This window comes from Mixophyes fleayi, chromosome 1 (assembly GCF_038048845.1).
Source record: "Mixophyes fleayi isolate aMixFle1 chromosome 1, aMixFle1.hap1, whole genome shotgun sequence".
Taxonomy (NCBI): Eukaryota; Metazoa; Chordata; class Amphibia; order Anura; family Limnodynastidae; genus Mixophyes; species Mixophyes fleayi.
In genome coordinates, this window is record NC_134402.1 from 231349698 (window position 1) to 231362839 (window position 13142).

The 13142-nt window shown below is 39.3% G+C and overlaps 1 protein-coding gene across 2 annotated transcripts in view; it reads left to right on the forward strand.

Annotated features, from left to right (window-relative positions):
• CPAMD8 (C3 and PZP like alpha-2-macroglobulin domain containing 8) overlaps positions 1 to 13142 on the forward strand; it is a 135466-nt gene that overhangs the window by 60739 nt on the left and 61585 nt on the right. For both annotated transcript variants that reach the window (XM_075207118.1, XM_075207108.1), the window contains exons 18-21: positions 953 to 1095; positions 9630 to 9692; positions 11727 to 11958; positions 12914 to 13067. In XM_075207118.1, the coding sequence (XP_075063219.1) occupies positions 953 to 1095; positions 9630 to 9692; positions 11727 to 11958; positions 12914 to 13067 (592 nt within the window). The remainder of the gene's footprint in view (positions 1 to 952; positions 1096 to 9629; positions 9693 to 11726; positions 11959 to 12913; positions 13068 to 13142) is intronic.

Sequence of the window (13142 nt, forward strand, 5' to 3'; positions counted from 1 at the left end):
ATTTTGGGCCTTATTTGCTAGAGCACATTCTTCATTCATTGCACACATGACTGAGATCAGTATTTTTTTGAATGATGCAAACAGCTAAAATAAAAGGCTCATGATTTGTTATTGCATAGGATGTCCGTGGCCCTATCCTGCAGCCTGGGAAGCGCCATCACTATACTTGTCGATGGCTTTTTGTTGCTCATGGCTGCACAAGCATAATGAAAGTGATATTCCTTCATTTTCAACTTGTGCAACGGCAATTTCTTCCTAACTTTAAGTGTATTTAAACTGTTCACAGATGTGTAGGATCAATTAAAGTGCGAGCAACAAGATGAACATGTGAATGGGAAAAATAAATGAAGTTTTAATAAACATGCATTTAATAAATTCAAATTGCAGCCATTTTGTAAGTTGTTGGTTACCCATTTACATTAACTAGATTTAGAATACATTTATTATTATTATGATTTCATTTGTAAACAGCAAGTGTAAAAAATAAATATGATTTTAAAGAAGACCATCGTTTGGTGATAATCAAAATCACAATTAAGAGCTGTGGAATTAATTGCACTGAACAGATTACTCAAAACTGCATGAAGTTGTTTATTTGGGATAGCCTTGATGTCTACAGCACATTCTTCATTAATTGCACATAAGACACGACTGAGATCTCACTCAGGGCAGAATACAGTGTACATAATTCTCTCAATGATTGTCCTTGCCTATCATGTCAGTAAGCCTCACCCAGCAGTCGGAACACAACCAAGTATATTGAAAGTGCTATTCTATCTGGTGGGGACCTACATTTTAAACCTGTGCAATGACAATTTCTCCTACCCTAAAGTGTATATAACATTGTGTCTTGTTCAGTGGTATGAATTACAAAAGAATGTTCTATAGCAAAATATTTTCAACTTAATAATAATAATAATAATATGTGACTTTCTCTGGATGTATTTCACAGGAGACAGGACTGGTTGTAATGACAGATATTGTAAGTCTAAATCACCAGCAGAGTGATGGTATGTACACCGATGAGGCAGTTCCAGCCTTCCAGCCACACACAGGAACACTAGTTGCATCTTCCCATACCAGAATAATACCTCGGTGAGTTAACAGTATGTCTAATTTATCAATAAAAATAACACTACAAATGATAGTGGGTTAAACATATAACATTCTCAACATAAGGGTGGAAAACATAGAAACACTACAATAAATGTTATGCAAAACTGTGCAAAAAATACAGCCACTCTAAGGTTACACTTGCATGGAACCAAAGGTTTCATCCCCTATACAAATTTCTCATATTAATCTGCAAGGTCAGTGTGGGGAGAGTACTCATCATTATCTATTTATTTATATAGCGCCACTAATTCCACAGCACTGTACAGAGAACTCATTCACATCAGTCCCTGCCCTATTGGAGCTTACAATCTAAATCCCCTAACATATACACACACAGACCGAGAGAGACTACGGGCAATTTAATAGCAGCCAATTAACCTATCAGTATGTTTTTGGAATGTAGGAGGAACCTGGAGGAAACCCACACAATCACAGGGAGAACATACAAACTCCACACAGATAAGGCCATGGTCGGAAATCAAACTCATGACCCCTTTGCTGTGAGGCAAAAGTGCTATACACTAAGCCACCGTGCTGCCCATGTCAAACAGGATTATGATCATAAGAATATGTCACTCCCCAAGAGTTGTGTACCATCAATCCATTTGGAATTGTCATAAAACCTTTCAGTGTACAGTACATTCCCGATACCAGTGTACCTTACACTATCTCTATACCAGTAAAGAGTACATTCTACATGCTAGTATATAGGGTAGCACACATATTGACCCCATACATGTGTACACAGTAATGCCATCATGACATTGTATATAGCACATACCCCCAAGAATGTATATGGTCATCATGTCAGCAATATATACATTACAGCTCCTGTGCTAGTATACTCAATAGTATGCCCATACCAGTATACTCAGTGAATGATGTTCAGCATTGGTTGCTGTGTGGGCTTGTACAATGTTGCTTGCCATAAATGAGCTGATCACAATGCACTAGAGTTGGTCCTGTTTGCATACTAACGTTCTCCAAAAGGATATCCATGATTAAACCCCCTATATAATCCTCATAGGATACAATTTTCCTGCAGAGCCAGTATCTTGGTGAAGAGCTGGTTTACTGATACTTACACCCTCTACCAATTCTGTTGGGATCCAAGGTCCATGATAATAGACCTTTTTCCTAGACAACCTTGTGGTTTGCAGTAGTAATGACAAGAACTCAAGTCACTGGCCTAATGTATATGAGGGGACTTCCTGCAGTTGTTGCGGCCTTTGCTCCAGATAATTCTTGGTCAGCAAACTCCCTTCAAAAATTGCATATGATATGTGTAGTAGCTTCCTTGAAGGTGGATTCCATTTTCTGGGAGATAGTTGCATGTTTTGTTTAACAACATTAGCAGATCCAGAGATGTTTGGCTTTGTTGTGGATCTCTACTAAGATGGACAGATAGATTACAGGTAGCCAAATTGTCATCAATGTAAAGCATCATCACTGGTACTGGTCCTGTCAGGTGAGGCGATTGAGTGTTAGTGGAGTTGTTCGGTAGACTTTCTGAGTTTGGATCACTGTGGATCCCAATAGGGGCCACTGGTTTTGTTTTTTGTTTTTACATTATGGCTTGGCAGTTGTTGCTTTATGAAGCATGACCAATGTGGCTGTTTCATTTGTAACAGTCCGCTAGGCAATATGCTCAATGCTTTGGGTTTTGTTTATTTATTGGCATGAGAAATGACCCAGTAGTCTGCACTTTAATTCCCAATCACATGACAACTGCAGTGGCCTGTTGGGATTATTAATTTTTATTTATAGGGCGCCACTAGGTGTCCGTAGCACCATACAGGGACAAACGAAATTACAATACAAGGAGAGACAGCACAGTACAGTAAACAATAAGCACAGTAACTCCGTGAGCTCAAAGCACAGCAAGGGCGGGGGAGGGGAGAGGGGAAGGTCTGCATACGACGGAGCCCAAGAGGGAGGGCACGGATTATAGGGAGACCCCCAGGGGGGGAGAGGAGGGAGCGAGAGGGGACAGGGGGAAGAGGGTCCTCGAGGAGGACGGCAAGGTTGCTGGAGAGCAGAGTTAACAGTGGTGAGACAGGAGGAGAGATGACCCTGCTCAAAGGAGCGTACAATCTAAGGGGGATGACATGAAGAGAGTCAGCCACAAGTAAACTATTGCATTGAGATGGGACCGGTGGTTGAAGTGGAAATTTAGAATTGTGAGTATGAAAATGTAAATGAAATGTAAGTGAATATGGCATACCACCATATATACCCCCACTTCAACCATTGGATGTGTCTATATAGGATGCACAGCTGCACTTAAGACCAAGTCTACCTGTTGGTGTGGATGCTTCTTTCACGTGCATGTCCATGATGTGCCTGGAGATGAACTGAGAAATAGATGGCAAGTTATGAACATGACACTTGGGGCTACACTACCCGAATCAGCACACCATTATTTTGTTTACTGATTTTTTACACTTTTTATTTAGGAAGTTTTGGATACAAACATACAGTGAAATAAGAGATGTAGAATAATATAATATAATATCTGTGAGTTTACAACAATAGTCAAATATAAACATAAAATGTTTCATATTATTATTAGATTAGCAAACAAGTATATTTTAATATATTTTTAAGGGGGGTGGGAGCTAGTTCAGGAGGGTTTGGTTATCATCTATAGGCTGTATAAGATAGATATTTGAAGAAGTATAAGTAAAAGGGGCCTAACTCTTTGATAGAGGTAATGAAAGCTGGGTATGGGGTGCTGCAAAAGCAATATGTTAAAGAGATTTGGGTGGATGGAAAGCCGAGGTTTAGAGGGTCAAGAATATGGGTCCAGAGATGGACTTGAGAGTTAGCCTTGTAGGTAGAGCCAAGGGGCCCAGATCTGAAAAGACACTATTTTTAAGAAAGTTGTTTAAATGTTCATCAACACATTTGCACAGAAATTATTCTACAAAAAACATATTTATTGTGAAGTTAATATACAGTGGCTACTTTATTGGATGGTCCATATAAATGAAGAGTGCCCCCTTAATTATAATGAAAAATAGTTGGCTGGAATTACTAGTCAAAAACTTTTGTATAAAACATTGCTTCTGTCACGGTCTCAAGCGAAAGCAGGTCTTTACAATGCGAATCCTAGGGTCTGCACAGTTTAGCGCTACACCAACAGGGCGCGGAGTCTAACGAGCAGACGGTGTTCGCCAGGAACTGCCGCAAGGCAGTATGGTCTTAGCTGCGTCTTGCTCGCAGGACGCGGCCCCTGCTAGAGTACTGCGCGAGGCCCTCTTGGGAAGTTTGGAACCCAGCAGGTAGAATAGCAGGTATTAGAATAGAATGTCAGCCTTGCAGACGAGTAGTAGCAGGTACGAGAGTAGAGTGTCAGCTTTGCAGACTAGTGGAATAGATGGTTGGTACCTGAACGGAGTGTCAGCTTTGCAGACGAGTATAGTAGCAGGTACGTGAGTAGAGTGTCAGCTTTGCAGACTAGTAGAATAGATGGTTGGTACCTGAACGGAGTGTCAGCTTTGCAGAAGAGTATAGTAGCAGGTACGTGAGTAGAGTGTCAGCTTTGCAGACTAGTAGAATAGATGGTTGGTACCTGAACGGAGTGTCAGCTTTGCAGACGAGTATAGTAGCAGGTACGTGAGTAGAGTGTCAGCTTTGCAGACTAGTAGAATAGATGGTTGGTACCTGAACGGAGTGTCAGCTTTGCAGACGAGTAGCAGGTACGTGAGTAGAGTGTCAGCTTTGCAGACTAGTAGAATAGATGGTTGGTACCTGAACGGAGTGTCAGCTTTGCAGACGAGTATAGTAGCAGGTACGTGAGTAGAGTGTCAGCTTTGCAGACTAGTAGAATAGATGGTTGGTACCTGAACGGAGTGTCAGCTTTGCAGACGAGTAGCAGGTACGTGAGTAGAGTGTCAGCTTTGCAGACTAGTAGAATAGATGGTTGGTACCTGAACGGAGTGTCAGCTTTGCAGACGAGTATAGTAGCAGGTACGTGAGTAGAGTGTCAGCTTTGCAGACTAGTAGAATAGATGGTTGGTACCTGAACAGAGTGTCAGCTTTGCAGACGAGTAGCAGGTACGTGAGTAGAGTGTCAGCTTTGCAGACTAGTAGAATAGATGGTTGGTACCTGAACGGAGTGTCAGCTTTGCAGACGAGTATAGTAGCAGGTACGTGAGTAGAGTGTCAGCTTTGCAGACTAGTAGAATAGATGGTTGGTACCTGAACGGAGTGTCAGCTTTGCAGACCAGTATAGTAGCCGGTACATGAGTAGAGTGTCAGCTTTGCAGACTAGTAGAATAGATGGTTGGTACCTGAACGGAGTGTCAGCTTTGCAGACGAGTATAGTAGCAGAGTAGCCAAGTCTAAGGTACCCAAAAGGCAACTGAGGAACAGGCACTGAGGGTTTGGAGGAAGTGCCTTTTGTATTTGGCGCCAGGATTGCCTGGCCAATAGGAGGACAGGCATAGATTTCATAATTTGCAGGTCTGCGCATGCGCAGACCCGAATCCAAGATGGCGGCGCCCGGGACGGAGCGGACCGCCGGAGGCAGGTAAGTTTGCCGGGGGTCGGGTGAGCTGCCCGATACCCCGGCGGGTGACACATTCTTTTTTTAATTACAGTTTGCCTGCTTCATATTATGCTCTTATGCATAAAACAGATTTCATATTGTGGTACATGATAATTACTTATTTTAAATGTGTGGACAAAGCACAATTACAGGGGCATTCCTGGATTGGAGGTGGGTCGCAGACATTTTTTTTCAATCTGCAAAAATACTGGATTCTTATGGATGCTTGGACGTGGTGAAGGCCAGGCCTTGGCCTATGCTTTCAATAGAATGTATTTTGCTCTAAAAGGCATCCTATTGAAAACATGGACCCATAAACAAAAGTTATTACAAGAAATGAAGGTGAAGGGGTATATTTACTAAACTGCGGGTTTGAAAAAGTGAAGATGTTGCTTATAGCAACCAATTAGGTTCTAGCTGTCATTTTGTAGAATGTACTAAATTGAGAACTAGAATCTGATTGGCTGCTATAGGCAATATCTGCACTTTTTCATTCCCACAGTTTAGCAAATATACTCATAAGAGTCAAACAGACTGTATATTTGGAGAAAAAAAGGTGGCCAAATAGGAGCATTTTCACATACTTAAATGTACTGCACAACCTTTTTTTTTTTTTTTTTATTTGCAAATGACTCCATTGTATTTTTTTTTTAACATAGGATTCCATAATCGACTGTTATCTGATTTATGTTGTTTCTCATTCACTGGCACTCATAATAGTATCCTAGGTGTATTGTGATAGGTTCAAAATTTGATGGATCATTTCCCTGATAATCCAGTTTTCTTGACTCATCCATGGAAGGTTATGCCAAGGGGTAATCTACCTCTCCTCCAGAGCCAGGATTGGAGAGAAGAGACGCCTGGAATATAGGGTCACACCTCCCTCCTTCCTGTGTCTTCTGCTCTTCCCCAAGCTGTATAATATCTTAAAAACATTATATTAAAACAACAGAATTTAGGGACCGGCAAGTATGTGGGCATGAAGGAGTCAATTAAACCCAATTATCAGATAAATAATCAGTTGTTTCCTTATCCCCCTCTGTGGAAGCACACACCCAAGGGTAATGCGCTTCACTTTAAGATGGGCCCCTTATTAAATTCCAAACTGAAGATTAAAAATTAAACTTAGCATTTTCATTTCAAATTAAGACTAGAAAATGACACAGTCCTTTTTAATATTGCTACACTCAGTACCTTTCTGCCAACCTTCGCATCTGCTGAAGATTGAATATCTATGTGGTAATGCTCTATTGGAATGTGCTCTAATACCTTCTGGTGTCTCAACTTTTTTTAATCCTATAGGCTTCCTGAATGCAAAATTATAACTATTTAGCATTAGATGTCATAGTGTTGGCTTGATGTCTCCTATTGCCATTCACCAAAATGAATAGCTGTTTTGTCTTTCTGTGCTCCTTAGTTATTGTTAAATAAACAAGTATTGCTCTGACTAGATCCAAACAATTGCATTTTTGTTCTTTTGAGCATTTTAGCTTCGACTTAATGAGGAGTACAATTTTTTGATTTATGTTTAACTGCAAGACCACCTTGGGTGGAAAAGCAGGCTTAGTTCTAAGGACTATCTTATCTTGAAAAATATTAAGGAATGGTTCCTCTGCCCATAGCACATGGACTTCTGACACTCTGCAGATCGATGAGATAGCAACTTAAATGGCTACCTTAAGTATAAAAGACTGCTTATAAAGGCTCAAATGGAGGTTCTGTAAGGATTTATCAGACCAGATTTAATTCCCATTGTGACAAAGGCTGACAGAATATTGGTATTATCTTTTTCGCTGCTTGTATGAACTTAATATTGAGGGTCTGGAAGTATCAGGGGGTATAATAGTTCTTTCACTTGAGTAAACCATGCTCTGTGTGGCCATTATAATAGTGTTATTGCCCTCATCTTGACCTTTTTTTTATCTTGTTTAGGACCTTGGTAATCATGGGTATGGGGGGAAGCGCATATCCCAGATTAAAATGCCTCTTCGTTGAGAAGGCATCCACTGCCTCTGCTTTATTGTCTTCAAATCTGGCAGAAAACCTCACTATTTTGTGTTTACTACTGACAGCATGAGAGCTAACTGTGGCAGTTCCCACCTTTCTGTGATCTGTTGAACATATGATTGATCAGCGCCTACTACCCGTGGCGCAATGCGTTACGACTGAGAATATCTGCCTTGTTGTTGCTGGTCCCAATTGCTCTCTACCCAATGTAACAAAGGTATTGCCTCTTCCATCATGACTTCACTCCTTGTGCCTCCTTGATGATTGATATAGCTCACTACGATTTGATTGTCGAAGTGAATTCTGACATAACAGTCTGCAATCTTTCTTCGAAATTGTATTCCAGCTTTGAACATTGCCCTAATTTCTCTGACTTTTAAGGACATAGTAACTTTCTCTTTCTAACACAGACCAGAGTGCGCCCCATCCCTGTTTGCTGGTATCCATGGTAATAATTATCCAGTCATGATCTACAAAGGATCTGCATCTTTCCAGTGAGCTATCTGCTCACCACCACTTGCCTTACGTCCTTTGTTAACAAGATTAGCTGATGTAGATCCTCTATATATCTTTTCCAACTTGCTAGAAAACAGGACTGAAGATGCCTTATATGCAGAGAGTCCAATGTACTACTTCTATGGCTGCAGCCATTAATTGCAACAATCTCAAGTACATCTATGCAGAGACCCATGGACTCCCTCTCAGCGCTAAAACTTCTTAACTTTTTTTTTTCTCTCTGATGTTTGGATTGCCTTGGGCCATGTCTAGACACACTCGTAGAAATGTTATCTTTTGCAATAGACATTGGCACATCTACCTTGACTACAAGGCTTTAGTTTACTCTGCCACAAAAAGGTATTTATTATTTAAACTGTCCATTGTTCTAAAGTAACACTTTTAATTACTTTATTAAGAGGAAACTTACAGCTTTTTTTCTTAGACTCCTGGAACAACATGTCTTGAAATGGTTGATTCTGTTGGACATCTTCTATGTCCATTACCTTATACTTGAATTTATTAGACTGTCCATGAGGTCTACATTAAAACTGCCTTCCTCTAAGGTCCCAGCTGAAAAATCTGACATGTCAGGCTCATCTTGCTAATTAGTGAGTGGATTTCTTTGATCCTTGGGTTCCTTTGTAACACAAAGTATCAGCTAAAACCTCCTTCATCCATTGAGTAAGCTTTGCCATATGTGGGGTGGTTGTTACTGCTCATTATAGCTGCAACTCATACAAGTTTTCACAGGAATTTCCTCTGGGAGTTTCTTATTGCTGCCGTTTTGTTTCTTCATTGGCGTTTCCACTCGATCACCTGTTGTTTTGTTTTCTTGGCTTCAGCATACATATTTACTAGAAAAACTACTACTATCAAAAATCAAATCATACTGTCTCCCTAGTCTGGGACCACTTTTCCTCCATGACTGAAACACAACTCCTGTGTCAGGTGCTGTGTAAACAGCGGGAAGTTACTTGCAATAAGTTCCATGGATCTCCTACATTGATGGCACCTGATTGTTTCCACTCTGCTTCACAGTAATAATCATATTTCCCTGTCTCAAAACGACCCAACATTCCCAGAGTTGGGATTCAAGGCCCAGTATTCAGGACTGTAACATGTTATCCTCCTTCAGCTCCTCCTAGCAGCGTACATCAAGCCACATGTAAGCTCCTGAACCTAGAAAGAAAAGAACCTAACTACCTATCTAACTCTAGACAAAGGACACAAAAGAAGGTACAGGAAGGATGGAGGAGTGACTTTATACACCATCCAGGTGTGTCTTCTCTTCCTGTCCTGGCTCTGGAGGAGGGGTGGATTACCCCTTGGTTGTATACTGCCATAGAGGATGAAGAGGAAAAAATGTACAGATTGTCTAATTAAAACTGTAATATATTGTTTGAATGTAATATATTTCCAGTATTTGTATGCGCTAAACTGTGCATTTTGTGAACAGATTTGAGAAGAGGAAAAGGTCTTTCTTTCCAGAAACCTGGATCTGGCACTGCTTCAATGTCAGGTAATTTAATGTGCTGTAGAATACAAATCTGCAAACAGTATGGGCAAGAATTTACAATTGCAGGAATCAGCAGCAGTTTCTGGTGTTAATATGCTACACACTTGTGAGTACAAACTTGTCACTTAATACAAAGTTAGCGAATGGAGTTTTTAAAAATGATATTACTGTTAAAATACATGATATTAAAAGTGCGGTTTGCCAAATTCACAGAATTGCTGTTAACAGACAGAAATTTAGCTAATTAATTATTAAGTCACAAAAAGAACAAAAATGTGATGTAAATGAAGTAAAACAAACTAATAATAAAAATGTTGATGAATTATTACAAAATCAGTAGAAAAATGTATGCTTTTTATGTTTGAAATGATACACACTTCTACCTCTATGGTATTTTGGTTTTCTTTGATATCATCATAACAGTCAAAATATGTATAAAATGTATTTACTACTGTTCCCTGCTAGAGGAATTATGATCCTGATAGAATTAGAAACTGCTATCCTATACACTATTATAATTCTGTTTCATTATTGTTAGTACATATGCATTTTTTTGCAACACCCAGAGTACACACTCCTCCACCTAACTTCCTCTCCCCTTGTTCCATACATCCCTTGGATTCTATACTAGGAAAATCCGAACAATATTTCTTTGTTTTTTGGTATCTTTGTGTACAGTGTTTGATCATATTATTGCTGTACCTTGATATAATCTTCAAAAAAGAGGATTAAATGGAAAAAAAATAAAGAGAATATAGTTACTAATAATTATTTGGCTGTTCACTTTAACCCCTTCGCTGCTGGACCTATTTTGCTATTTTTTTAAGTTGATCACATTCCAACATCAAATTATACCTTGTTTTTTCAGAATAATTAGAATTTTTAGAGCATACCATTAATTTGCTTATACCTCCTGTCTCTGAAAAAAAAACCTGCCTCAAATAGCCAAAAAAGTGTGTTTTATTGAAACTGGAAGAAAGTAAACTAAAAACAAATGTGTGGGTTTTATTTTAAACACCACAAGCAAATACTTTAGTGATTCTTGCTGTGGCATCTGTTTGCCTTTCTGAAAAAGCGTAAGGCAAGATTCTACACATTGCTTTATCATTTTCAAATGCAGACTCTATTATGAAAAACTTTCTTTTGTTTGCACCTAGAATTTATCTTCAATGAAACACATAAAATGTGTAGGAACAATATGGGTAGCCCAACAAGGCATATCTTTTTGAAAATAAGATAAACTGCTACATCAAATTAGTGTACACCTAAGTTTATTGAAGCCAGTATGGGGGGAGATGTGGGCATTATAATCCCCCTTTCACTGGACTTCTTAACGCTTTCTGTAGTGTAGGGTATTATTTCTGGTGACCACCAGATTATATCTATTAAGTGGGCACCTCAATTGAAAGAGGGGACTCCCCTCTTTCAAACAAGGGTACCACTGAGTTTCCAGGTGCCAGGATGAAGAACTTTTAGTGATCTTACCCCTTTCCCTGGCTCTTTATAATTTTTCTTTTGGCAGTGGGTGAGGAGGCCGGATATAATGACGTAATTGTGATGACTTCATTAAGCCCCAACCCTCCCCCAATAGGCCACAAGATGCAATAGCTGTGAGGGCAGGAAAGTATCAATTTAAGTTCTTTGAACCCCCTGTGTGCTTGCGACATCCTTAGCACTAAAGGTGTTCAAGCTATATATATTTTTGACAATAAAATGCTTCTTAATATAGATACATTTACATAGTTATTTGAATTTTAACAGCACTCATTCTTCATTCCCAGATTTTAATTTTGACTTTCATGACCTGAATTTGTTGTTAAACATTAATGAGTTAAATAAGCCAATTAAAAAAAAAAGTGTAAAAAATAATTTGGTTTTCTTCCCTGTATTTGTTTTATGCCACGTGTGTCAATTTGGCTAAATAACAAATTTAAACATTTAAAATGTTTTTGTTTTTTATTGCCAAAAATGTTTAATTCCACCAAGCATTATAATGAGATTAGAGCCCTTTGTTTCCAACCTTTGCTGTATTCGCAGTGATGTCACTGGGGAGGGGGAACTGCGCGTGGAGGTCCCTGACTCGATAACTACATGGATAAGTGAGGTTATTGGTGTGTCCGAAGAAACAGGCCTGGGGGTGGCCCAAGCAGCCCACCTGAAAACATTCAAACCATTCTTTATTGACTTCACCCTGCCATACCATGTAATACGCGGAGAGCAGGTCAAAATACCACTCACAGTTTACAATTACCTTCCAGTCAACGTTGAGGTGAGGAATAGAAAATGATTCCCTTCAAAGTGTACCCTTCGCTTACACTCCGTGGAGGCGTCCACTTTGCGGAGCAAATAACATAGGACACTCGAAGGAAGTAGCTCATAAGACGCTCTATGCTACTTCCTAATGAACTGATAAGCTAAATATTTCTTCATACCAGATATTGTCTGTTTAATGCTGATGTAGGTGACTGGTACACTTTAATACTCAATGGGATATCTGTTATGCCCTATGTTAATTTTTTTGTTTTTGCAAATAAAATGATTCTCTGACTACATTTCCATTTATTGGCTGATTCATGTTAAGTTGCCTTTTAAGAAAGAGCATGGAACTTGAGTGTAGTTCTGACTATTCAAATCAAAGCAGACCTCAAGATGCGTTTCAGTTTTAATCTGGGTGTAAGTACGCTCTGCCTAAACGGTACCTTTCATCACTATCAGTCGGCACTTACACTTGCCTTGTAACTGATGCAAATGATAAAGCTGAAACCAAACGTACTTATGATAAATGATAAACCCAGGACATGAATCGGCCACATATGTGTTGGAACGCCCTAAGCACACCCCTACTTGGCCTACGTTAGTCTGTCCCCTGTTCCGCCCCTCAAGTCGTAGGCTGTCATGTCATTTGCATTCGAACGTGAATTGGATGCAGTTGCGTTCATTGGCGTAAGGTCAGTTTCTGAACGTGCGCAGAACTATTTAAAGATATGCTACGCAAATAGACATAAAGCCGAACATGAATCAGGCCTATAGTGTCTTTCTGTTTCTTATAAATCTCTCAGCATTTTTTTGTCTAATTTCAGTTTTTAACTCCTTTTTTTCATCATATAACAAACTTCCTTTGACTTTGTATAATATCTTCTTATTTATCATATGCTAGTAGTAAATCTCCATATTAATTTAATTGATTATTCATAAATAACCACCTGATCTATGTTTTCTGCCAGGTGCACATAAAGATCATGATTACTAAAGGTGTAAAGTTTGTAGGATATCCTGGGAAACAGCATCTGATACGCAGGCTTTGTGTGGCTTCTGGAGAGACCAAACCCACATCAGCAGTTTTTTCATTTTCTGGGCTTGGACATGCAAATATCTCAGGTAAAAAAATGTAACTTAATTGGAAACAAGATCTAAATACATATGAATCTAATATATGAAGTTACCTTGCAGAAT